The 25,581-nt window shown below is 37.8% G+C and overlaps 1 protein-coding gene across 2 annotated transcripts in view; it reads right to left on the bottom strand.

The window, feature by feature from the left end:
• Positions 1-674: 674 nt before the first annotated feature.
• The window catches only part of LOC104354750 (synaptotagmin-9), a 64,700-nt gene continuing 39,793 nt past the window's right edge, over positions 675-25,581 (bottom strand). Inside the window, exons 4-7 of one of the 2 annotated variants that reach the window (XM_086472200.1) lie at positions 4,560-4,680; positions 3,343-3,514; positions 2,568-2,697; positions 675-764 (exon numbers count right to left, since the gene is read on the bottom strand). In XM_086472200.1, coding sequence (XP_086328326.1) covers positions 675-764; positions 2,568-2,697; positions 3,343-3,514; positions 4,560-4,680 — 513 coding nt within the window. Of the gene's footprint in view, positions 765-1,887; positions 1,996-2,567; positions 2,698-3,342; positions 3,515-4,559; positions 4,681-25,581 lie in introns of those variants that run through there. The other variant, XM_086472199.1, reaches the window with a different exon arrangement.

Here is a 25,581-nt window from a genome sequence, read left to right as displayed (position 1 = left end):
TGTGATATCCTTCCAACCTTTTGCAGTGTCGTGGACACAACTAAGAAACATTGACTGGAAAATCATCTACAAAGGTTGAGGACTAACAGTCTCTGTGTTATACAGATGGTTATCTTCTTTCTAAAAAAACATACTGTCATTACAAATACCATATGTATCTTGTTCTCACCCAAGAACTTTTTTCCAGTTTTTCAGATTTGAAGGATTTCTGCAAAGAACGATATGAATTTGTTTCATGTAAGGTGAAAGGAGGCACCAACTGAGACTGAGGACACAACTTGTCATCAAAAAATAAATGTCTGATGACAATAATTCTTGCAAAAATTATTTAGAAAGCTATCCATTCACAATACTGCACCTTTTTTGCAAATACAAGAATCGTATTTGTTGCTGCTTCCCATATTTGTGGATTTTCAGTGCTATCATGTTGCTTGTAAAACCTGGGTTGTTCTAATGAACAGAAATTATGACTTGAATTTGGGTAATGCTTATGACCGTACAAATAATCTGTCAGTAGCAATAGTGTCAGCTGGAGAATTAATGCTGCAAGTGGATAACATTACGCTACTTGAAACCAATAGCTCTTCACACAGTAGAAGACTGAGGGTCCTATTCAGCAAATATTCAGGGTCCTATGGCTGTGGCCACAGAGGTTCCAGAAGCTCTCGCTGAGTCTAATCCTGATTCAGGAACCAAAATGATATGCTGTGTATATATTTCTCTGCACAGCCTGGATGCGCTGGACACCCTCCCCCACTTGATTCCTGGGAAGGAAAAAAATATGTCTCTGTTTAGCTCAGTGACATGAAAAGCAATCCACAGTAATGAAATCTAAAGAAGTTAGCCAGGCATGTATGAAAAGAACAGGATGCCTGTAAAAAGGGAAGAGCTGTCAAAACCTAATTGTGGGGTCTGGCTGCAATAAAATTTATCAAAGAGGGAAGACAGGTTGGATATAAGGATGTAGACAACTTCTGCTAAGAGACACTTCTCATATTCTGGGAAATAGTAACCATTACACTACTCCTCACGTGCTTTGTCGAACCATTCCTATCAATGCTTCGCTACAGCTGAGAGCTTGGTGATTTGTTTTCTAAACCCAGCTCCCAAATGCCCAGGTAGCCATTTCAAGTATGCCACTTCAGCCAGTAGCTAGCTTGTCATTGAGGTCACAAACATATAGGCAGAGCTCCCCCACTTTGCTTGATCTTCCTTCAAAGCATACTTGCATGTTGGCAGCACCCATGCTGTGAAAAGGCATGGTGCTTTCCCACTGCTAAAGAGCCTGTGAGCACTCAAAAGTCTCCCTGCTGAAACTGCACTGCTGCGGCCCCCAGGCACCAGTAAATGTAATTGCTTATGGACAAGGGCAAGACCGTGGTATTTTTGCCATTTTGTAGCATCTTCCTATTGCCTGACAATTATTTATGGAACTACCTAGTGTTAGTGCTTACAACCAAGTAGGTAAAGTCCTCAGTTGTATTCTAGTAACATGGCTGCACTCCGATGCATAAAGTATACTCAGAGAGGCTGCAAACTTCCTGCCTCTCTATGTTGGGTGCTTACGGCATCATTCATGGCTTGTTGTAAATACTATGGTCTTTCCTGTCTTTCAGCATTGGGGATGTCATTGCAGCTGTTCATAAACATAGTAGTTTCTTTTGACTGGGATTACTGCCTGACATTAGGCAGTGATAGCAACAATAAAAGTAAGTCATGGTAACTCTTAGGAAGTAATTTAGTTAGATCTTTGATGAATTTTGTGTCTCATGAATCAGGATTAGTATTCCTTGTATTGGGGAGAGGATTAGACAGAGGGATTAAAAGGACATCTTTACCCCACTGGACTCTGTGGAATAGCCCCTGAGGATATGGCTAAGAAAGAGTTCAACAGGAATGCCAAATTTCTGCTGAATAGGTTAAAAGGGTGAGGAAGCCTCTTCGGCAGCCATCCAAGCGCAGAAGACCTGCATAACATTTCTGCTGAATAGGGCCCTAAAGACAAAAAACAAAACAAAACAAAACAAAAAAACCATAGGAACCTTGAAAAGCTTTTCTGATTGTGTCGCTTATTATCAGCGCCTCAGATCTCCAGAGACACTTAAACATTTTTTTTCAGTGCAGTTAGGCATCCCTTGAGATGTGCTAGTGGCATGGATGATACATTGTTACAAGAGAAGAAGTTAAATTAGTTTGTTATATATATTAAAAAAAATAGGTCTTGGTTGTTCTGTAAACAAGGTCCATTTCTTTCTATCAATTACCAATGAAAGTTACCCAACATCTTATTTAACTAACAAAACCAAACCTTCAATCCGGTGTATAATGTTTGGTGTTTTCAAGTTTATATTAAAGACATTAATTACTTTCTGTCTCCCTAAAATTGAAAGGAGCAGACTTGCGTGTTACATTTGACTTTTAATATTGGTGTTTCTGAGCCCTTTTCTAGAATTTAGTGCATGCATCTGTATCTTGGTTTTGTTCATAAAATTTTATCCAACTTCTAATGCCATATGGAAGAATAATCACAATTATAGTAAAGGGGAAGCAAGAAATAAAAGTCTTACCTCTGCAAGAGGATGCCAGTGAGCAATAGGTTTCCGAGGGTATGACAGCATTTCGTTCCAGTGGTCACGACCCAGACTTTCTGCATCGTTGCCTACTTGACATACTCCAATGACTTCATTGTGACCTACACTGTGAAAATGTTCCATAATATTTTTTTCTTAAAATTTTACCTTTAGAACCATACCATTTACATATTTCATAAGAAACATTAATTATGGATTTTTATAATTAATTCTTGCCTGGAAAATATAATGAACTGCAAAATACATAGGTTTGCTCTTTGCATTTCCCACTAACAAGAATAATTTAATATTTTCCCCATTATAGCATACACTGTGTGCCTGTGCGCATTCATTTCTTATATTTGCATGAAGAATGTAAAAAGTTCTTTGTGTTCTATAATTAGTTGCAAATACAAGTAAACTCTAAGCCACAATTTTAGAAATGGAGGCATGTGTCTAAAGGGTTAGCTTAATTGTGCACAAACGGAACATCAGTGTGTGGAGTGTCTGATTATATGTTCAATTATTTCAGTTCTGGTAAACATATAAGCAGCTTAGTTATGGCAGTTATGGATACAAACCTATATTTTAAAATTTAGAAAGGAAATTCTGCCTGACAACCTAAGAAATTTTAGTCTTCTACCAAACTCAACATGACTGTCGTTTCCCATTTATTGGGAAAAAATGATGACTTTGTTTCTGGATGCAAAACTAATGTGCAAGATTTTATAAGCCGATAGACTATGTTATTTTACAGCTACAGGTATCTCACCGGTCATAATCCATAACAGCTATCGACAAGTTAATTTGGTCAATGTTTTCTGGAGGGACGTCAAAGACTATGGCTTCATTGTAAACGGGATTAAGGGTATTCCTCTTGGTGGAAGTTTTTCTTTTCTTTAGTCGCCTTCCTTCACACATTAAAGAAACCTTCACGTAGGGATCTGTGTGAATCATAAGAACAATGTTGGTTTTCTTTTGTTGTTTTTAAACAAACATAAATGGAAAGTGAAGGGAGCAGCCTTCTGTATGCCCATACCTGCTGGCAGAATTAGTCACCTGGATCTGACTGGAGCTTCTTTATTACCATGGAAAGCCTGGGAGGCATTGGAGCTTTGAAAGCTTTACCTGGTTGACTGCTTATAATGAACAGTTTAGGTTCAAGAAGCTCCTTCTCAAGGAGTATTAAAATATTCACTGAACCATGTTATACGTGACTTTTATACAACAGTATATATACAACAATAGCCTGTGTATCAGCCTATTTACAACAGCCTAATTACTTGTATGGATTTGTAGGACAGACAGAAGATGACAATATTTTTACACAGTGGGATTTACTGATGTAAGGTTATGTATAATTCACAGTATAAGAATTAGTGGGTTATATTTCTCAAGAGAATTATAATTATTTTTAAACTCCTGGATGTAGTGAAAAAAGCTATTTCTTTGTAGCTCTTTTCTGGGAGATCTACAACTCCCTGCTAGTATTTACCAGTCATCTATGAACTCTTATTTAAATTAGTTTTTTCTTTTCATCATCGAATTTTGAAAGGGTTGCTGAAAGGATTCTGGGATATTCACTGTTCTGTCCTTATGCCAACAACAGCAGAATTGGCTCAGGGGCTCTTGGAGACTGTCAGAGAGGGTCAGTCTACCATAGCCGTAATAAATAGTCTGCTGTACAAACAAATTCCCAGTGTTATGAACATAGTTTGGCCAACTCGTGCTATTCTGAATCACAGTGGATTTAGAAATAATAATCTTGCAGGCTTTTTAAGAGCTAATTATTTAAAACTGTTGTTTGAAACCGAGCAAACTGATATATATTATTTATTTCTCACAAACTCCTGTACTCAAGTAACTTCAGACCTCACAGTATAATAACCCTCTTCTTAAAAATCATTCTAGGATTTGATAGTGCTGAAATATGTGTCTCAGGAGGGAAACGGGAAAGAGATCCACAATGAGCATTAAATTAATTCCTACCTGATGCTCCTGTGATATCCATTGCCTTTAAATTTCTTGCCTTTATTATTGTAATAGTTAGTCTACCAGCTGTTGGAAGGTAGCAGAGTGAAAACATCAGGTCACCAAGATCGACGTTATCCTGTTCCAAGGAAAGAGAGATAATGTGAAGCAATAATAATGATTTTCCCTACCCATAACAGGAGCTAACGATAAAAATATACCTTTGGGGATCTACAGTTATGCAAGCAAAAGCTGAATTCCCATTCTGAAATATATCTGAAAAACCAGACATCCATTTGCATACAAGGTTTAAGTCGTTACGTTTGTCGCCAGACCACCAAAGTTCTCAAGTGTAAGTGTGGTTATAGTTTTTAGCACTCCGTCCTTGGCGATGAAACACATTTAAGTGATGGGCTACAGCATGAGGCATTAGAATACCTTTGTTCTATTTTACGTTTTGTAGTGATTTGTGTGTGTTGTTGACAAGATGCAACAGACCTCTGAGCCTTTCCTTCTGGTCTGCAGAAAGATACCCACAGAGAGGTTCACATTAAAAAAACATTGGGTGTGCAGGGCAAAGCCTTATGCAACTCTCAAGCCTGCGTGAACTCAGGTGTGAAGTCATTATGGTAATGGGGCAGTCACCACCAGGAGTAAGGACATTACTTCCCGTGCCTTGTGCAGACAAGTTCCCTCAAGGAAGCTTATCCACCTGTTTCACTGATAGAATGATTTGCAACCCTTTCCTGTGTCAACGGCATCAGGGTTTCTGAAACGTGATAGAAAATAAGCAAGCCCTGTTTGCAGTTACGAAGTATCTGTGTCTTTTTCTGTCTTTTTTTTTTTTTCTTTTTTTTTTTTTTTCCCAAGGAAAGCCAGCTCTTTTATAAAAGATAGAATGAATAAAGGATTGTATTAAATTATTTCTGGGGACTTGCATTTTTTTGATTGAGCAGTGAACTGGTGCTTTCATAGGCCTATCTCCTGTAACCTAGTATTTCATTCTTGACTGAAAAAAGTTATCCTGTCCAGCAAATTCAAAGTTGTGTTCTAGCTTTTATAGGGAAGGGAAATACAGCTGTTGTGGAATCTGTGTATCTTGTCCACTTAAGCTTTGTGCAATAGCTTCTCACCTTTCCCAGAGTGGCTTCTTCTGTGTCAGTCACCAAATATGAAGGGTGGTAGATGACATAGAAGGTAAGCGAAAATACCTCGAAAGAGCACCTAACTGCTTAGTGTTTGTCTCTGAGCCAGCTGCTGTATAGACCAATGGTCAGAGCCTATGCAGTCACTTCTTGTAGCTTCATGAGTTAGCAGGGGAGACATATAGGACAGAAAGAATTGCTGTCAGATAGCTGTAGAAAAATGTTGTGTTGGAAGGGATTTCTAGAGGTCACTTGATCCAACTCCCTGCTCAAGAGGCATCTTCACTTTAGTTCTCAGCTCATGCAAGAGAAAAAAAAATATCATGTACATTCATTCAGAAATATGTCCTTTCCTTGTTGTTGGAGAAAGATGCTGTTAAAGAAGAAAAAAAGCTGGTATTATGGGCCCTTTGTCAGTAATAACTAGCTTTTAACCCTGAATTGACTTCATCAACTATCATCTTTTCCATTCTAAAGATCAGTGTTTCATGGCAGCTGTAAAGCTAATAAAGGTTGTGACAATAGCAAGACAGCTGATATGACTCACCCTGTTTAGTGTCTCTTGATGGCTCCTACCTGGAAGCAGACCTGCTGCAACAAACTGTGTCACTGACTTACTTTGACTGTGGGAGGATCAAAGTGCTATTTGAGAAGGTGATGCTGTAGGAAGTCCTACAGACTAAAGTGATGTCAGCGCATCCAGGAGAAATTTCTCTTGGTTAACACCTGCACTTAACATTACAGGAGGAATAATGGATCTCTGAAAATTTCCCAGTGGTCAGCTGGTGCTTGATACCTATAACCTGGGGAACAGGAAGCCAGGCTTTCACTTATCCTCCCCATTGTGAGGAAGAACAACTTCCAGCATTTAAGTGTACTTCCCCAGCTCTGAGGTGCTGAGATTCGTAGCTGTGGAATTCTCTCTCATGCTGCAGCTCTGAGGGGAGCAGAATTCCATAAGCCATTTAAAGAAATTATTGAGTGAAGCCATCTTTTGGTAATTGGGGGAATTTGTTACTCTGGCAGATTTTGATTGAGAGGTTATTTTTCATGAATTGGTCACAAACATTTAGGAGAAGATAGCATTGTTCAATCATTCAGGTTTTCCCTGACCATAAAGAAGTCCATCGGGCATCTGTTGTTTTAACTGTGTATCTTGGTATTAGATATTGTCAACCACGGCAAAGTCATTCTGTATTCAACTCCAGGGCTCCACATAGTGACTAGGTAATTCATGATGTGAGTACTGTAAATGCTTAACTGTTACTACCAAATACAAGAGTTTCCATCCAGACCTGATCATCCTGAATGAACATTTTAAAACCTTTTATAAATTCTTATAAAGAAGTTAATAGGTAAACGAATTACTATACAATTATTTTAGATACTAATTCCAAGAAGAATGTTAACCCTCTACATAAATGAACTGGTTAGGAAAGAACAGATCACGTGTGTGTGGAATGCAGTGTTAGGAACTGTGCCATAATATACTTATTCACAGGTTTTGCCTTACGTTGAAAAAATAATTGTCACCTACACTGTGATGTGTTTTTTAGCAAATGCTGCAATGATAATAATACTTTGTTAATGCTTTTTCAAAAATTGCACTGGGCATTATACAGGAAAAACATTGTTAAACTGGAAACAGAGCCTTTAATTTCTTCAGTCTTTTCAGTTCTAGAAGTTGTAAGTGTTGTAGTAATTGATCACAGATAATTGTGAGATTCAGTCTGTTCGTAAGCCAATGCTAGTAGTAATCTAACTATAGCAGTCTGAGAATGTAAGTGAAGGAAAGCTTGCAGGCAGCAGCAGGAGAGAAACATACTGTTTGGCATGCAAATCCTTCTCTGAGTCTAAAAAAAGAAGCCCTGTCTTCTCACACTTTCATTTTGACTTGTAGGGAATTAACTACTACTGCATAATACCAGTTACTTGACTCCATAAGACTGGTTACTTGTAAATGTTTTCTTAATTTTGGAAAGATAGATTTTCTGACTGAGTGAGCTTTTCCCAGTGCCCCAGCTATTCCATCCTGCTTCCCGCAATCAAAGGGCAACATTTTTAACTGTTCCAAACACTGTAAATTTTGCTGTTGGGGCTTCAAGGTTCAACTTCAGGAGTTGAGTAACACAAACCGTGACTGCAGCACAGAATTTGCATGTGTGTGTTTGTTTGTCTGGGTAACTACAGTGGAACAGGCAACATGACCTGACTGGAGATCGGTGGTGTCACAGGCTTGGCCATTACAACCAGTAAACACAGGTCCTTACTATAAATTCGGTTTCTTAACAGAACCAAGGTCTGTGTAACAGAGCAGGGAAGATTATTGCATATCTTCACCAGTTTAAAGTCACTGAGCCACATGGCTTAAGCCATGGATTGTCACTAAAGGTGTACTGTACTGTACTATCAAGAAATAGCTTTTAGGAACAGAATTAACAAGCAAAGAGGGTAGGATCTTCTGCAAGGATTATGCTTCTGTTTGAATTGAGTACTTATGTGCTACTATGCATGCTTGACAAAATGTGGTGATTTAAATATTACACTGCCAGAGACATTTTTAAATTCCTGCTTAGGAAAAGATTTCATAATATTGTAGGTTATCATGTAATGAATTTTGTACATTCCAAATTTGTGTCTAACTTTATTTCTTGTGCTAGTAATACCATACTATGCATGTTACGGTGCAACCAGGACAGCCCTAATATAACCAGACCAAAAGGCTGGTTAATAGTACTAATAAATTAAAAGAAAATATTCAGAAGATAATTAAATTACAATAATAATTTATTTATATGAGTATGGCCTATATTTTTTTTTAGTCCTATTCAGCAGGAAGCATATTGTAAGAACTGAAGAAATATGCTGTAATAAACATACCTAAGGTTCAAGCTCCTCTCCCATTGTCCTCAAAAACTGTCCACGTTCAGAGGAAGAAGCACTGCCTCCATTTTTAATCTATAACCTGCTCATTCCTGTATTCTAAAAGGGGCAGAACAAGACTGGTGTCTGCTTTGCTGTTCCAGAGCCCCAGGCTTCAGCTTCAGGCTTGGGGTGATGGCTGAGTGCCTTGATGTTGTTAGCCGTGCCTTACAGTGAGCTGCACAACCGCTCGTTTCTGATAATCCCGCCTAAATTTGTCTCTGAGCCCTTGTTCTTTATTCATATGCAGTCCTTTATTCAACAGGGCAAGAGTACAAATTTTCTTCCTCAAAAAATTGCCCAATGAATATATATTCCATACTGGATAAGCAGTCAGCTGGAGAGTTCAAACCAGAGGTGTAAATCACAAGTAGGTGACTGACCACTTCCTCTTTAATTGTGAAGGCCACATACTGACCTCCTCCCTGTCTTCCAGCTCAAGTGGTCTGAAAACTGTACCTTAACAACTGGAACCTCAAGATAAGTAAGACCCTTTCATTGCTGTTAGGAGCATGGAGATATGACCTCCCTCACATTATACTTCCTTCTTGTTCTATTTCTGGTGGAAATACTTGATGTATCATTAAAATTACATTATTTGAATAATTTTCAGTGTCTTCTACCAAAAGGTTTATTGTTCCTGCTTTTCTCAGAAAATGTTTCTGGTTTCCCCCCTGTAAAATTAACACAAAATTATTGTATCTTTTACAATGCTGAATTCCAATGTAATATTAATAGTTTGTTAGTCTATACTCACACAGTATTTATAGATTTTTAAATTACTAATTTTGTTAGAGATTAGCCTGCAGCATAAATCACTCCCTAGTACTGTGTCAACAGCTCCATGCTGGTGCTTAAGTGAGTATAACTCAGCATGTTAAACAGGGAGATATGTAATCTTAAGGAGGACCGTGACAATGGGCCTTTGAATGGCTTCACCTTTGAGTCCTTGGAGGCTGTGTTTAGAAGCTCAGGCTGGATCAAACCTCCTCAGTGAAACCTGTCAGTTACCTGGTAGTTAGGGAGTTTCTGACAAATGGGTGTGACATTTGGGATCAGGTTCCTCCTCTCCCTTCTCATAAATACATTTGGGTGCAGATAATAGGTATGTAAAATCATGCAAAACAGGCAGCAAGGGATGGAAGGAAATAAGACAAATTATAGGTTACAACTTCTGCTTTTGCGTCTGGTCTAGAAGAAGATGTGCTGTCCTTGAGTTAGGCAATCATAAGTTTTGTGCTCATTTCTTCTGAAATTTGTGTTTTGTATTTCTGGAGCTGACAAGCTGTGATAGGCCTCCTATCACACAGTGCCTGTGCCACTCTAACTAAAGCATATGTCTCAATTATACCAGGTTCCTCAGTTCGCCATCTATAAAAAGACAGACACCACTTTTTCACTTTTCTTGTATGTTGCAAAAATAACACTAATTATGGATTGTGAGGTGCTTATGTACTTTTATGCATCTCATCAACCTACCATTAATGGGAGCACTTACAGGCAGTGATGCCCTTGCTTATTTCTTATAAAGCTGCTAACTGTTGAAAGAGGTTTTCAAGGCACTAGTGACTTCAGAGATTTTATAAATTCTTATTGGTATGGCAGAGCTGTACGGCTCAGGCAATGGTAACTTTGCATACTACCTCCTTTAGCTGTTATGCGTGTCTCTACAAAGGCCACTGGAAAACAGAAAAATAGCAGAGGTTTCATGAAATGAAATGTTACCATTTGAGCTTCTGAAGCACAGAAAGGATTAAATACCAGTATTTAATTAGATTTTCGCTTTTTTTCCCTTCCTATCTGAGGAGTTTTAGTTGTATTTTAAACAAACAAACAAACAAATCTTCCTAATTATTTCATAATCTTTCCTGGAATTAATGGTATTATACTTCTGTAATGCAAGACAAATTTTACTGTACATAATTCTACTATTTGATAATGTGGGGTTTTGAATTTTGCAAGGATTTATTTTAAAGGAGGTTCACTCTGCTAAGATGAAGATAATTTAAGTATAGTAGGTATATGTGTTAAATCTAAATGAATTAAAAATACTTTAAGAAATGCTATCTGCTTTTTGGGATATACATTTATTAAATTTTTCATCTGTGTTGAGAAGTCTGGCTTCAGATTTGAGTGAGCTAAGATTCAGTTCAGGTACATGTCCAGCACACAAATACCATACTAAACAAATTTCAGACTCTAATCTGTTTGGAAATGATAGTGAATCTGAAGTATCTAACATGATGAAGTCATTAAATTAGCTCTGCATTTTTTATTATTTTGTCATAGAATTTTTTTGACTTATATCTATGAGAAATGTATATCGAGAAAACTTCTTTAGAAATGTTTTATTTTAAGTGAATTTGCACATGACTAGAAGAGTGCCAGATGCTTTCTCATTACACATTTAAGATGAATAAAGAACATATGACTGGAAAATTCTATTTTCATGACATCTTAAATCAAAGAAATGAAGTCTGGTAAAGCAGGTATTTATTAGTGCCTCAATCAAACAATATCTATGGAGATATGATTAAGTAAAGTTTGTGGAAAATGGGAATGGTCTATCTTTTACAATTATTCTTTCAATACATCATTGTCAGGCTATATTTCATGTTTTAAGTTAATTTGCAGATTGTATTATTATCCCAGTGTGATTCCATTTTTTGCATTTAATTGTCTTTATTTCTTGCATTTGTAGTTTTCTTGCAAAATGAAAGCAAATAAGTAAAGAAGCTTTTAGAGCTAGGTATGTGAAAATGAGTCTGATTTCACTTACTAGGTAAGAACATTAAAAGCCATTCTGAAGCTTGGTTTCACTACAGTGAAGGAATATAAGAAAGCTGAAGTGTTTGCATGTAATTCCCTCTGGATTTTATACTGGTTTGGGTACACAATATAATTTCATGTCAAGTCACAGGCTGGCTATCAGCTTTTACACCTATAAAACTGTACAAAGGGTATATATAGCAGCTAGTCTGATGGGATGCATGAAAAGGCAGGATAAGAAAGTCCACATTTGAATCTCTAGTACTCTCTCCAAGGGCTTCTCTGTGGCACAGCATTTGTTACTTAGCACACATTGATAAAAATGCTGGACCTGAGAGATTCTTGCATGACTAACACAGTGAAAAGTATCATCAGCCAAAGAATCTAAGCAAAAAACCTTTAGAAGGGGGAAAGAAAGCACTTAGGCCAGCCAGCCAACAGAAGGTGTTGCGTGTTTTAATTAAAAAAAAATAAAAACCCTCTGACAGCTAGGTTTAACTTCAACTTTGCTGCTTACCTAAGTATGTAGCTTGATTTTTCTCTATTAGGATTTATATTAGTAATGCCAAGATGATTGATAACACAACAGAGTTTCTATTAGCTTTTATCTGAAGTATTCTGGTGCACTTCATAGTCTCACCCAACAGACCAATTCTGAATGCGACAACTTTGTCCCGTACTTCGTAGGGACTGAAAGAAGTAGGAATCCTTCCTGCAGGCTGACTCAAGGAGAGCCACTATGATTATCTGCTCAGGGAGTTTATGTTCTTATTTTAACTTATCGTTTTACCTACTATCTTGGCAACTTCTATATAAAGACAGTATCAAAAGTAAAACATCCAGCGGATAGCATATCCTCCATCTCCACTTCAGAGCCTGAAGATCTTTTGATGTGGATTTTGTTTGGTTTTGTGGGGTTTTTTTTGTTGTTGTTCCCTCCTGTTTCTATCACCCTTGTGTCATGGCTACTTTTCTTTAAGGCAGATCACTGCAGTCCACATAAGGAGGCTCCTCCGGACATGACTTTGTGTTGTGCCACTCAGTCAAGATATCTTAGGATGTGGGTAGCTGGAGTCAAAGGATAAGCCTTTCACCTTCATGTATGTTTCAGAACAAATCCAGTTAACATCTTTGCGAAGAATGTACACATAACTTGCTCTTGCCACAATGTCCTTAGTAAGTCAAGGACAGAGGCCTTTTCCTGTAGGCAGTCAATGTACTTATCTCTCTAAAGAGCCAACATCTCCTTTGTCATAATTTATATCCTATAAATAGGATGGCAGTGATTAACTGCCTTTCCAATCGGTTGGCTGCATATTGTCCTCAGTTATCTGAATGCATTTACAGAATATATTTGTTCTTATTGAGTCATTTAAGACTTTATTGAAAAATTATTCTGTAATAAGATCCTTACTTTAAAAGAGCCTCCATTCAGTAAAGATAAACTTCATACACATTTTTATACATATGCTTAAATCCTATAGATTTTACTGGCTTTGAATCCTTTACATAGATTTTCAATTACCAACAACTAAAGCGCTTTGCTGAATCTGGGCCTAAGAGTGAATCTAATGAATTATCCTGTAGCTATTGAGATAATGTCTTAATTTGTTCCAAACTAAATTGATGAACTGGGGAGATAGTCTGAACTGAGCTAATGAAAATGAGTAGAGACATGATTGGAAAAGCTGGAGTACTTGTCCTGCTTGTGTGTGTGGCCATGTCAGAAATTGATTTCACCAGAAAAACAGAAATGAGGCATTCTGAAAATGAAACTTCTGTAAGAAGTTAATATAAGTAATTTGTGATTTCCTTGTCAGATATTAAGAGGAGAGAGTGTGTACAGAGTTGTTTCTGAAGGCTTGCTAGATGGAATTGTTAGTTCAGAGAAAGAATTTAATTAAATTTTAAGTTCCTCCTTGCAAGTTAAATTGTTCCTCTGGAAACTATTTTGTTTTCTTGAATTATTACTGCTTTTTGCAATTCTCCTATGACTTGTTGCTTTCTACAAAACACAAAGTTCAGTATAGCTTTAATAATACAAAAAAGTCTGTCCTGCCTCTTCTTTTCCAGGCATTGCAGGCTGCCTTTTATCATTTTAATTGTTACTGGGAGAGGCAGGGGGTGCGTGTGTGTGTAGGACAGTGAATGCTTGAGAGATAATCATTTCATCTTCCTGATCTAATATTTAAAAATGAAAATGTCCTAACCTGTAAGACGTGAATTTACAAGGAAGGTGCTGTGGACAGACTTGTTCCTTTACTTCCAGTATATCCCACTTCAGTGTATCCCACCTTGTCAGTGTTTACAGGTTGTCACCTTTGGTATTGTGCTTCAGAAGTCTTTTGAAAGGGAAGTCACTTGAGGGTGGGTTTGATTTCACAATGCTAAAGCTTTAAAGGAGAGTACTTTAGCACAGAGCTGACTCAAACCTTTCCCACTGCAGAGAAAGCAGTGGTGCTTTCGAAATGTTGACAAGTTTGGCAACAGCAAAGTAATGTGAATTTTTCTATATAGGAATAGACGTTTGGAGGGCAACTGTTTTCTTGAAAGGAAATGTAAGGGAGAGCTCCAGCTGGGAAACATAAGAGTTTTGATGTTAGGTAAATATGGTAAAAATGGAAGGACAAGTAGGTCAGGCAGACAGGGGCTGCCTCACAGAGGGCAGTTTCACAAAACAGTCTTAACAGTGCAATCTGGAAAAATGGGCAATAGATTCCCAAAGTGAGGACAAAAGCTCTTAATGAACGTCCATTAGTATCTGTCATGTCAAACCCAGTAATTTTTCAACAGGCTATAATTGACTTTAATTAGACCTCAGGTTTTTTTTTGTGAAATACTGAGATTGAAAAAACAAAGAGAAACAGAGGTTAATGGCATTGTAGTGTGCAGTATCTTACCATATGAGCTAATCTGGGTGGGCCAACCTTGCTGACTTAAAAGAAGACTCTTGATGAACATCTTACAGATAGAAAGAGATTAGAAAATAAACCCTCATGGTTTCAAGGCTAAATGCTAGCTTTTGTAAGAAGGGGAGGCTAAATTGCATGTTCAGTGTTCACTATCTCTAGACAAACGTGACCTTGAAGAAAATGAAGCAGCAAATCCATTCTAATGCATAAATTTATTTCTACCATGAATTATTTGCCAGTTACCTTTTGCTTCCATTCTGAGATAAGTTGAAAGTAATGTTTAATTATTTCAATAGCCCATTGATAATGAAAATCTCAAATACATCCAAGAAAAATTGCAAGGGAGGAAGCTGGTTTTAAAAATTAGTTAACTAATCAAAATATTTTAATCCAAAATGTCTTGCCTGTTAATATTTTTTTCCTAGTGAGTTAAAATGAAAATGTCAATTTAAACTAAATCTGTATGCAAATTAATGGATTGGCATTCACTCTACCTTGAATTACAATGGCTGCATGTGAACTTAGAGCTCCACTAAAATATCAGAAGATACTCTACCTTTAACCCCACTCAGTTGTCTGTTCATGTACAGGGACTGAAAGCAATCAGTCCGTCAGGGCCCTGAGGGCATCAACAGCCCTTACTGGCCCTGACCACCCCCCCAGGGCTTCCCCCCAGCCTGCCCGTGGCCCAGGTCCCCATTTCAGCCCAGCATGGGGCTGTTGGTCCCTGCCTGACGGTGTCGGTCTCCAGCTCCCCGCGTTCCTGCCCCGACTGGCCCATCCCCAGGGAGCTGGCTGATGCCAGGGGCCACTCCTCAGTTTGAGAGCCTCCCCTGCTCCCTGCCTGGGGCGGTGGGATGGGACCTGGCCGGAGTGGTCCTGGCCAGCAGCACCAGGGTCCCCCACTGCTCCTGGCATCCCAGCCCCCAGGGAGCAGCCAGCCCTTGTGCCCTGCTGATACAGTCTTAAGGATAAAGTCTCGCAGAGTGGCCATTCTGTGTTAAAAAAGCTGATAGAGACATGCTGCCGAAATGAGATGATATTAAAGCTTTAGGCCCTACTAACAGTTCCTCACCTTTCCTTAGCACTGAATGTCATTCTCAGTGCAGGCATTTTGTGTTGTGTAAAGCAATCCTCTTTTACATCATGCATTCTGAGCACATCATTCTGAAAAGGAGAGAAACTAAGTATCTGGGTAGTGCTGAAAAAAGATGGAGAGAGTCATAGGATCAGGAAAAAATAACAGATGTTATTTTCAGTCTGTGTAAGCACCTATAGTGTTTTGTGGACGTACTCTTATACTTACAATAGGTGTTCTGTACTGACTTCCTTGCTACTCAGGCTTAGCACAGGTTGTACGCAAACTGGGTAATAAAGAAAGGCCATTTTTATAAATCTAAATCTACTTTCAGTCTAAGTAAAAGTTTACTCTACAATTCTGGTTGAAGAAGTTGACATGAAGAAAAGCACAGACCAAATAATATAGTGTGCTTGAAAAATAGAAAGCTAATGTCAAACTCTATGTTGCAGTAGCATGCGTTTCTTGCCATTCCAGAGCTTTTCTCTGAGATATGCTTAATATTTATTTTTTTAAATCAGTTATCTCTTGTTGGATTTTGCCATCTGCTGCATAATTCCATCCCAGGTCTAACTTCAGTAGAGAAGGTATGGTGGTCTGCTATACACATATCGGTGCACGTGCCTGGGAAGGCCAGGAGGAGATCATTCTGCTCAGGGCTCCAATGTAATGGATGCTGAAGCTGGAGAAGCACATATGTATTGTTCATTGTAAACAGGCAGCAAAGAAGCACTTTGCCCCTAGATTTTGCCCACTTGAAATATAATGGGCTCCTTTCACAGACCGCTAAAATAACTATTAGTGAACAGTGTATTGCCATTAATCCAAACTCTGCCTAAACATTTAAAAATTCTTGTGATATCTGGAAATCAAATACAAGTTCAATGAAATCCTTGGTGTCCCCTTTCTCTCTCTCTTTCTGATCCTTTTTGGCTTCTTGTCCCACTAAAAAGTAATAAAAGAGTTATTACCTCTGTTAATAACGTATATCTAAGGCAGACTTTTCAAAAGTAGTATTTTCTATGTGCAGCTCCCTTCAAGTTCGGTGCCCATTTAGCAGGTAGGGAAAGAAGCATAGTTTTATGAATCTATTTCTCCTATTTTTTTTCTAAGAGTTACACAGAGATTTTCTTCATCGTTATTTAGATTAAAGTTATTTTTTCTTTCAAATAGATACCTTTCCTGCATTTCCTTATGATTTTAAAGCCAAGGGTCAAGTATCTTTCTGTTGAAGTTTCTCCATGTGTTTTGTTTCTCTAGAGACAATTCTGTCTCTAGTCATGCACCCTTGTCAGGTCAGGAACCACTGAGAATACTTCATGTTTTTTTCTGGTAAAAAGTAGCTTTTTTTTTTCTAGAGCTCCCTGATGTTGAAATCCTCTTACCTTTGAAATTGACTTTCTTACTATTAAGTGGTGCAACTAAATTCAAAAAGCTGGCTTCTGATCTGTCACCTGTGTAAACAATAACACTAGTGCCCTGCCAGACTCAAATGCATCACAGAAAGTATCGGTGTAAGAGAAATGGTGAAAAGGGATGATTATGCCTTTAAAAAATGTCTGAGAGCATTCCACATAACCTTCCATTAGGCTGAAAGCACAACTAAATTTTACAACATGCATTTTACTAGTAACACTTCTCTATAAAATTACCCACTTTTAACAACAGAAAAGCAATTTCCATAGAAGTTTCATTTACTTCTTAGTAATTTATTTAAATGGATCATATAGAAAAGAAAATCACTGCAAATTTCAAAGCAAAGCAGCCAAGGTAAAGAGACTACTTCACTGCTAGCAATATTCTGTTAATGGATTGGGTGAAGAGGTGTGCAGTTGTACTGCTTTGATTGTCCTTGCACAGCAATTTCACTTTAATTGCACATTAAATAGAAGAATATAGTCATGGATGCTAAGGTTAATCCTACAAAACACATGTATTACATATGTCAGACAACCCCCCTGAATCTTCAGTACTGCAAAATTAGCTCATTTTATACCTTCGAATCTCTCTGGTTTTCAAATACAAAAGGAATTAAAATAATAGAGGGAGGAAGGAAGAATGACAATAAAATTAATGATAACAAGACAGCGTGATTGTGTGAAGAAGACGACTGCTTTCATCCTTTATTGCTCAAACCATGCTACAAAGAAAACTTCTCATTTGAATTAGGAGAGAAGTTGAGGTTTGGGTGTTTTTTTTTTTTTGGGGGTGGTGGGAAAAATGGGCGAGAAGGTAGGCTCTTCTCTTTCCTCCCAGAGACGCTACTGACAATTTCATGACTGCTATGTAAACTTTACCGATGCATTACATGCCAATATGCTGTCGGTATCTAACCCTCTGAGGGCAAACCTCCCTGACTCACCGCCTGGATCAGTGCCGTGGAACCTGTGGTAATGTAGCAACAAGGGGTTACTTTTTCCATGTCTCTTAGGCAGTGCCAGGAATGTCTCAGTGTTTCTCAGTATCTTAATTGCTGATGCTGCCCAGAAGCTCATGCAAATCCAGCTACTCTCTTCTCTTTGGAGGCAGTTCTGGACTATTGCTGTTAGGACACTTAGGCTATGCGGATCTGGTGAAGGAGAATTTATGCTGTTGCTGTGTATCATGCACGTACCTTGCAAATAAACAGAATATTTAACCTTGAAGCTGCTAGGCAGTTCACCAGTCCATTACTATATCTACTTAGGAGCTGTACAGAAAAAACAGCTTTAAAATAAAACTAAAGACTGTGAGGAAGCTGAAGGAAGCTGGAGGAAGACAGAAATCCAATTTAGAAGATGCAGGCTTTAAAATCAAGTGTTTCATCCAGGTGTCTACAGTGTAAGCAGAGGAAGATGTGATTGTGTAGAGTGTGATAACAGTTCTTTTTCTGTAATACTTGTTCTCTATCAGATATGCTCATGCCTCCCTATTATATTTAGATGTGTACTGCAGGCAATTTTAGGACCACTTTAGTGAGCATGTTTTCTCTCTTAAAGAACGCACAGAGGGTAGTGTAAGATGTGAGATAAAGAGAGCACTAAATATAGAAGTGCTTCAGTGCTTTAAGTCCATAAAAGAGAGTTAACAGAATTTCCTCCTCTTAGAAGATTTTTCTTCTAACTTGTTTTACTTTACACGTGCTACCTGTGAAATGTACCTAGAGAGGAAAATTATTTTTTTTTTCTGTGGCTTGTTTTACTCTCTTCCTCACGGCATCGTGGTGCATTTGTGTGAGGTGAGTCCGGTGAGCTGCCCAGACTTTACCTGGTTATGTTTATATTCAGAATAACTGATGGTGTTAAGTACATACTAGCCTATGGTTTAAAAAAAAGTAGCATTTTTAGAAAGTCTGTGAGTGATTTAGTAAACAGTATCTCACAGTAACTTAGATGCCTTCTCAAATTTTCGGTTTAGTTGCTTATAATTTACATGATTTCAGTTTTGAAATGAAATCAAAGTTGTGATTTGATTTTCCCTAAACGATGAGTTCACTTTAGAACTCTTTGCTACTTTGAGAATGATCAGTGATTTGGGGTACTCAATTGGACATCTTAACAGTGCCTGACTTCTATTTTTTAGAAGGAAGTATGATTTTGAAAGAATTTAGTGTAGTTATCTCTGACAATCCTGACACATAATTTCTGGAGCAAGACTGTCTGAAAATGATAGTATCCCTTTTTTGTGTGCTGCTTTAGCACTGACTGGTTTCCTGAAATAAATGATTTTTGAGAAGAACAAGAGAGTGACTGAAGAGAGTGAGCATCTACTGCTATATCTACTGGTTTGTTTTTTAAAAAAATCTGTATTTTGATGAAAAAATCATTACAGTTATAGATAGGATGAAAAGCTTTTTATATGTTGCTTTATAATAAAAGCTTTGTGTTGAATGAAGGGTTTCTTACGGCTTTCCCAAGAATGCTGACACTCTGTATACTAAGTATAGAATTTGGAAAAGGAGCCAGCAAATGAAAAACGCTGCTGAGCTACTGAAAGGAATGGGTCAGGGGTGCTCACTGCAGAGACCTTCAGGGAAAAATAATCTATTCTGTTTTCATTCTATTAGGACCGCTGCAGCCAGTCAAAAGTTAAAGATGTGGATGTAGAACTCAGGTCATTTCTGACGCAGATTTCTATCTGCTTTCTCCAGAACCAAATTTAATAGCTCGTTTATATTTTGGCCATCAAATTCTGCGGGAGGGGGAAGAAGATTCAAATGCTTGTAGACCAGGTCATTGTCATGTATTTATTTTGCAGAGAGGAATAAAAGGATGGTAATTTGATTGTTCTGCTGTTGCAGTGAATTTTCTGACGTACATCTGAAGTTACTTGTTTACATCATTTCATGTGGCTTTTTGTACTGTTTACCAGATATTATTTTCAAACTATAGCAAGAGAATATGCATGAAATCTGAGTTTCTGTGTGAATTCTTTCCCTGACTTTACAGTAGAGTCAAGATCTCATCCTGAGTACTACTTGTTTCTACCTGCATAAAATATTGCGGTCCCAATAGAGTGAAGTTTATTGTTAGATTAGCATTTACTGTAAGATTCTGTGCTCAGTAGAGTACAGGCATTGAAAGGTTTTCATTATTTTAAAGGGATTCCTTTCTTCATGATGACCATGAATAACCCTCTAGGGGGCTTGAAACCAAAGTCTGCTGTTTTCTTCCTATCTCTTTTGCACACACTTTTATTTCCCTTTATTGTCTACATATTTATTTTATTGTTGGGGTTGTTCAGGAATGTTATGTAATGTAGATCAGATGGTTGATTAAACCACAGCTAGCTTTTAAAAATATTTATAAAACCCCAGCATGCTTTTAAAAAGAAAACATGTAGAGAGTTCTATGAATTCTAAAAACAAATATACAAAATACAGTATGGGGAATTGTTCTTTTTGCTCTTCTGCGTTAACTTTCATTGTGTTTGGGTAGCAGTTTCTATATGAATAGAAAATATTAGATATTGGATGATATTGCTATTCTTCTATTCACTGCTCCTTTTAAAATAGTTTTACTGCAGGAAACGGAAGAGGAAATGTTAGGTAGGAGGAGCAGTGGATTTCAGCCACTCATACTGTGGCTGTTAGTAATTGGTTGCCTGGCAAGCGAGGTTATGTTTTCTGATGTTGTGATAAACTGCTATTTTTAAGATACCAGATTTGGCCCAAGAATCTGAGTGGGGAATTTTATCCCAATAGTTCATATAATCAACTGTGAAAACCTCCAGCTGTCAGTTGTTTTCTGCTTCCCTGCTCATCACAAGCAAGATGCCATCACTAGTGAGAAATCTTCTTCCAGATGGTGCATGTAGCTTTAATTTTGAGTTTGTCTGATGAAAAGAGTAGTGAATGATTAAGCACACACTAAGGTAAGCTGTAGCTTGTGACTACTATTATCTTGAGTAAATAGAGCAAGGTGTTTAATGAAGCAATGAAGTGCTAGAAACATGTAGCTATACAAATCTCAAATGTCATGATACCACAGACATTGCTAATGCAGTCTCGTCATCTGAGCCTGTCACTTCATCAAAGTACATGGTGTGAAATACTCATGCTAATTCTCTGCTAGGGGGCCACAGCAAGGCTCAGACACTGCAAATGACCGCATGCTTCATTACCCCTGTGAATACTTCCCAGTGACTTCAGTGAGACTAACTAGAGAAGTTCCTGTATCCATAATTCTGGAATTTCAGTGTGCATTGCAAATTGCCTTTCAGCATTTGTGAGGACTGGTGCAGAATCCAGAGGTTTGCATGTGTTTGTCATTTAACGTTACGCAGGCAAGCACAAAGTGATGTTGCAGTGGCCTGTTGGATTTTTTCAGGAAACACTGTACTTCACAAGTTGTTCCTGATACATATAGATATTTCCAAATGCTTAAAGAATTGTGTATGCATAATGAGAAATTAAATAAAATAGTGATATAAAATGAAGATCTCTGCTGTAAAAAGGTAGTAAACTTGTGACTGATAAATCTTGATGAAAAAGCTTTTAGACAGGTTATATGTCCCACGTTTTGACACTGTTTCTTTAGCTTCACTAAACTTACCATGAAAGAGCCCACTTACCATGAAAGAGTGATGCCTTTCTGTCCCTCTTCCCTCAGATACTTTGGCTGCCAAGTAATCTTTTTTTTCACAAAGTGAAAGAATGGAAGAGCATAGCTATGTATCTTCCTGTGATAATCTGAGCAAGATTCTCTACAAAGCCTTGGAAGTGGCCCTCACGCTCTGAGGGGCTTGGAACAGAAAAGCTGTCATGTACATCTCTGAGGCCTCCCAGGGACAATTAGGGCCTCTACAATATCTGGAATTATACTTGTGGACCATATAACCAAATCTTAGGAAAATGATTGTGTGTCTTTTGAAGTTTCTACTCTCATTTATGTCAGTTCATTTGTTTCACATTTTATTTCTTTCAAACCACATGATCAGCTTCTAAAAGTCTCGCAGATTAGGAGGAAAGCTAGAAAAGCTATAGATACATATACAGGACATATTGTTCCTGCAGTACGTCCTTCTCCACCAGTCAGCTCAAACTTCAGCTGCAACTTCCAGTGCTTCCCCCACAAAGACAGTAGGGAGGTCTGAAGAGAGCCCTCATGTGATTGATTATTTAGCAACGGGTATAGCCTTATCTTAATTTCAGCAAGCTCTAAAATTTAGCCTATAAGCACAAAAAACCATGCCTTTGAAGCACTACAGTTATGATCCAGTAATTCCTTCCTTCTTCACGAATGATGTTTTGTCTCCTCTAATAGGGCTCTGGAAAGATCCTGGAATCTCAAATGGTTGAAGTGTGAGACAGGTTACATCCTCTAACAAGAGTTTGAAAGGGGACAGACAAATCTTTTGGTGAGAAGAAGAGCCTGTGTATAGTGACATGTTCTTTTCTACCTATTTACCTGGGACACAGGTGTACTAGAAAAGATGAAGTCAAGACTGTACCCCAGCAAGCACACATTTCAGGCAGTGTTAGGATGCCAGCCTGTCAGGTATAGTGTGCAGGAGGTGCTTCCCAAGTAGCCAGGCTATCATCTGCACAAATATCCAGTATGTCTTGGTAAAAGTTTGGAGCACAGTTACAGTTAATCACTTAGAAAATAATACACAGTAACAAAAAAGTCCACTTACTGCTTAAATATAAGACCATGGGAAAATAACATGAGAACTGGGTAAACAGACTGTACACAGAGGAAAACCGTAGAACTCTGAAATACTCTGTTTGGTGGAGAAAGATGCCTGATGGCTGTGATATCTTGTGGAGATTAAAGACTAAAAATGGCTTGAGGCTTTTCTCATAGCACAGTACGTTCAGAGGGAAGAATACTTTCAAGTTTGGCTCCAAATATTGAAACTAAATTTAAAGTGTAGCATTTTTCAGAAATTTTGATGAACCCATAAGCTATTGAAATGCTTTCTGTGACCTCAGCTAGAAAAAAAGACAAAGTAAGCATTCCCAAAATCGTTCAAAAATTAAATGCGTGTTTGAAGTGGTTTTTTGCCCTGCCTGGCTACATACATGTGTAAATTTAAAGTTATATAACCCTGTAGAAAAAAAGGCTATGGCACAGTTTAATCCTGAATTATGTGCAGAATAGTTAGAGCCAAGATCACCTTAATACAGCTATTTTAGCCTTAACACTGTGTGAGTGCTCTTTGCTCATCTGGAAGAACTGCTGCCTATGAATTTTAAAATACTAGAGCACTTTTTTTTTTGTCTGTTTGCAGCTCCCACTAACAGTTTTGGATGGTATAATTGAAGGACAGGCTTGGCTGACCGAGATCACAATTTGGCTTTGCTTCATGTACAGTGTGTATGTTATTGTGAGCTGTCTCACTGAAGGCCATCTCTGAGAGCCTTGTTTAGAGAGAGATTTCTGGAAAAAAAGAATTGGCAGAGGAGGGTGAGAAGAGAGGATAAGGGGGATGTGTAAAAGAGGGATAGTTACAGACTCTTCCACTAATCTAGGAAAACAGGAATTCAGGATTGGGTCTAACCCTTTTTAGCATGTGGCTAATGTATGGAGGAAAATGTTCTTCATGCACTATTGCTGTTCTGGGGCTGTTGCACCAGGGAAACATGTATGATGCGAAGACAAAAGACAGAGCTCAAGAATATGCAGCATTGATGGGCAGGGAAAGAACCAGTGTGGAAACGAGGATTTTAATTTCATACGGAATTTTGCATTATTTCCATTTTGAAGCAGAATATCCCTCACTTGAAATGTTTTGCTTTGATAAGAACCAGGATGTTTTGTTTCTATTTCACCTTTCAAAATATTTTAAAATATCTAATAGAAAGGCATTCCAAATAAGAAATCAAACCATCTTATTCTGAAATTTCAGTCTTCTCGAAATACTGGCTTTTAAATTTATTTTTTTTTTTCTTTTAAATTCTATAACTGAAGTGGTCTCATTTCTGCTACCTGTTTTTTCTGTTGGGTTTTTTTGGTTGGTTGGTTGGTTGTTTTTTTCGGTCTGCTTTAGTTGTTACTTCATTTCTTTTGTTTGTTTGTATGTACGTTTTTTGTAGACAAATTTCCAGACTGAAAAAGCGCACTTGGAAACTCTGATGACCATACTCCCAGGTTTTGTAAACTTCAAGTGGTACATACACATACACTCAATTCTCTGAATTATCATTTTCTTAAACTAGTCCCAAAACCCCAATAAATGTTAGCTAAGGCTTCAGTCATATTACAAGACTCTTCCTGTTTCTGACCATGCCTGTGCAGCTACAAGGCTGGCAGGTAATCGCTTGCCCTGAACAGTCACCATTATTTTTAGAGCCAAATTTGGAGTGCTTGTGCCACTGGCTCAGAACCAGCCCAGCTGCATCTCAAACCACTGCTCTTCAAGGCATTTGACTTCTTTTTACTTTAGACCCTTGGCAAGTTTTCTTGAATAGTATTCTCACAGTTTCCCAGTTCCTCCAAACAGAATTAGGCACCTGCTGTCTTTAAGTCTTCTAAAAACCCAGGTCATTTTATCTCTACTGTATATAATCATACATAACTATATCTGTCCTTTGTTTAGCCATGCTGAGTGCTGTCTGCTAATCATTTAAACATATGCCATTTCTGACAAATCTTCTTCTACAAAATAATAAGAAAAACATAGATTAAAAAAGAAAACACATAAAGACAAAAGGAAAAGCCCAATTTTTAAAATTAACCCATTTAAATATGTGGTTATTAAAAAATGTAAAAACCGTAGGAAAAATACTAGCTGCAGCCGTTGGCAACTGTACAATGACTACTATACCTGTTGTGCTGATGCTGAAGGCTAATTAATTTCTATTTCATCCTTACTGTGGTGGTCCTTAGAAATCTGAAGGATTAAAGATCTATGATTTTTCAGCATCTTTTGGCTGTGAAATTATTTATTACACAGGGACTTTTATTTTTTTCTGTACATTTCTGTACAAGTAAGAATAGTTAGAAAAAAAATGAAATAAAGAGCAACCTTTGTGACTTAGGAAAAGATGAGGATCTACTGATATGCCTCTTGAAGGCAGTTATGCTTTCTGTATTTTTTTGTAAGTACTTCTTGGTTTGGTTGTGGGGTTTTGTTTTTTTTTAAATAAATCTAAAATTTAAGTGAGGTAAATCTTGCCTCTTGTGGTTACTGCCTTAAGTTGTCTAGCCATGAAATAATTGTTGTTGCTCCTTAAGCTTTCGGCAACACACATGTGTTTGCAAATCCATCTCTTCTAGAGAGACTGCATTTGCAAATCAATTAAATAAGTACCTGTCCACATCAACAACTGATTGCCTCTCTGATGCCAAAGCCTAGTTTAACACAAAGTCTGTGTTAAACAAACAGAATGTCAGGTTAATACTGGGTATATTTCCTGTATTACAAAAAAATAAAATCAACTACTGTTTCCTATTTGCTGCCACAGTCCTAAAAAGTAGGTATGGCACTTCATGTTGGTCGTTGGGATTTGAATTCATACACAGAGCCAGAGATTTAATTTGTTTCTGTGCCTTCTCAAACTGTTGACTCAAAAATTTTTGCTAACCACTGTGAACATTTTAACTACTTTTCTGAGATCTTGCTCAATGCCATCGCTTTTCTAAACTCAGCAGCCTGCAAGAACAGGAATTTTAGAAATACTAGCTAAAACATCTTGACAAGCTAAACATTTTTTAAAAGTGGAGTGGGTGGACTTAGTTGACTTACTGCCAGCTACAGTATCTGTACACTGTTGAAGAAGATAACCAGTG

This window comes from Leptosomus discolor, chromosome 12 (genome assembly GCF_034619465.1).
Source record: "Leptosomus discolor isolate bLepDis1 chromosome 12, bLepDis1.hap2, whole genome shotgun sequence".
Classification (NCBI taxonomy): domain Eukaryota; kingdom Metazoa; phylum Chordata; class Aves; order Leptosomiformes; family Leptosomidae; genus Leptosomus; species Leptosomus discolor.
Note: the sequence above shows the minus strand (reverse complement) of the source record. Positions and strands in the feature narration are given on the sequence as shown.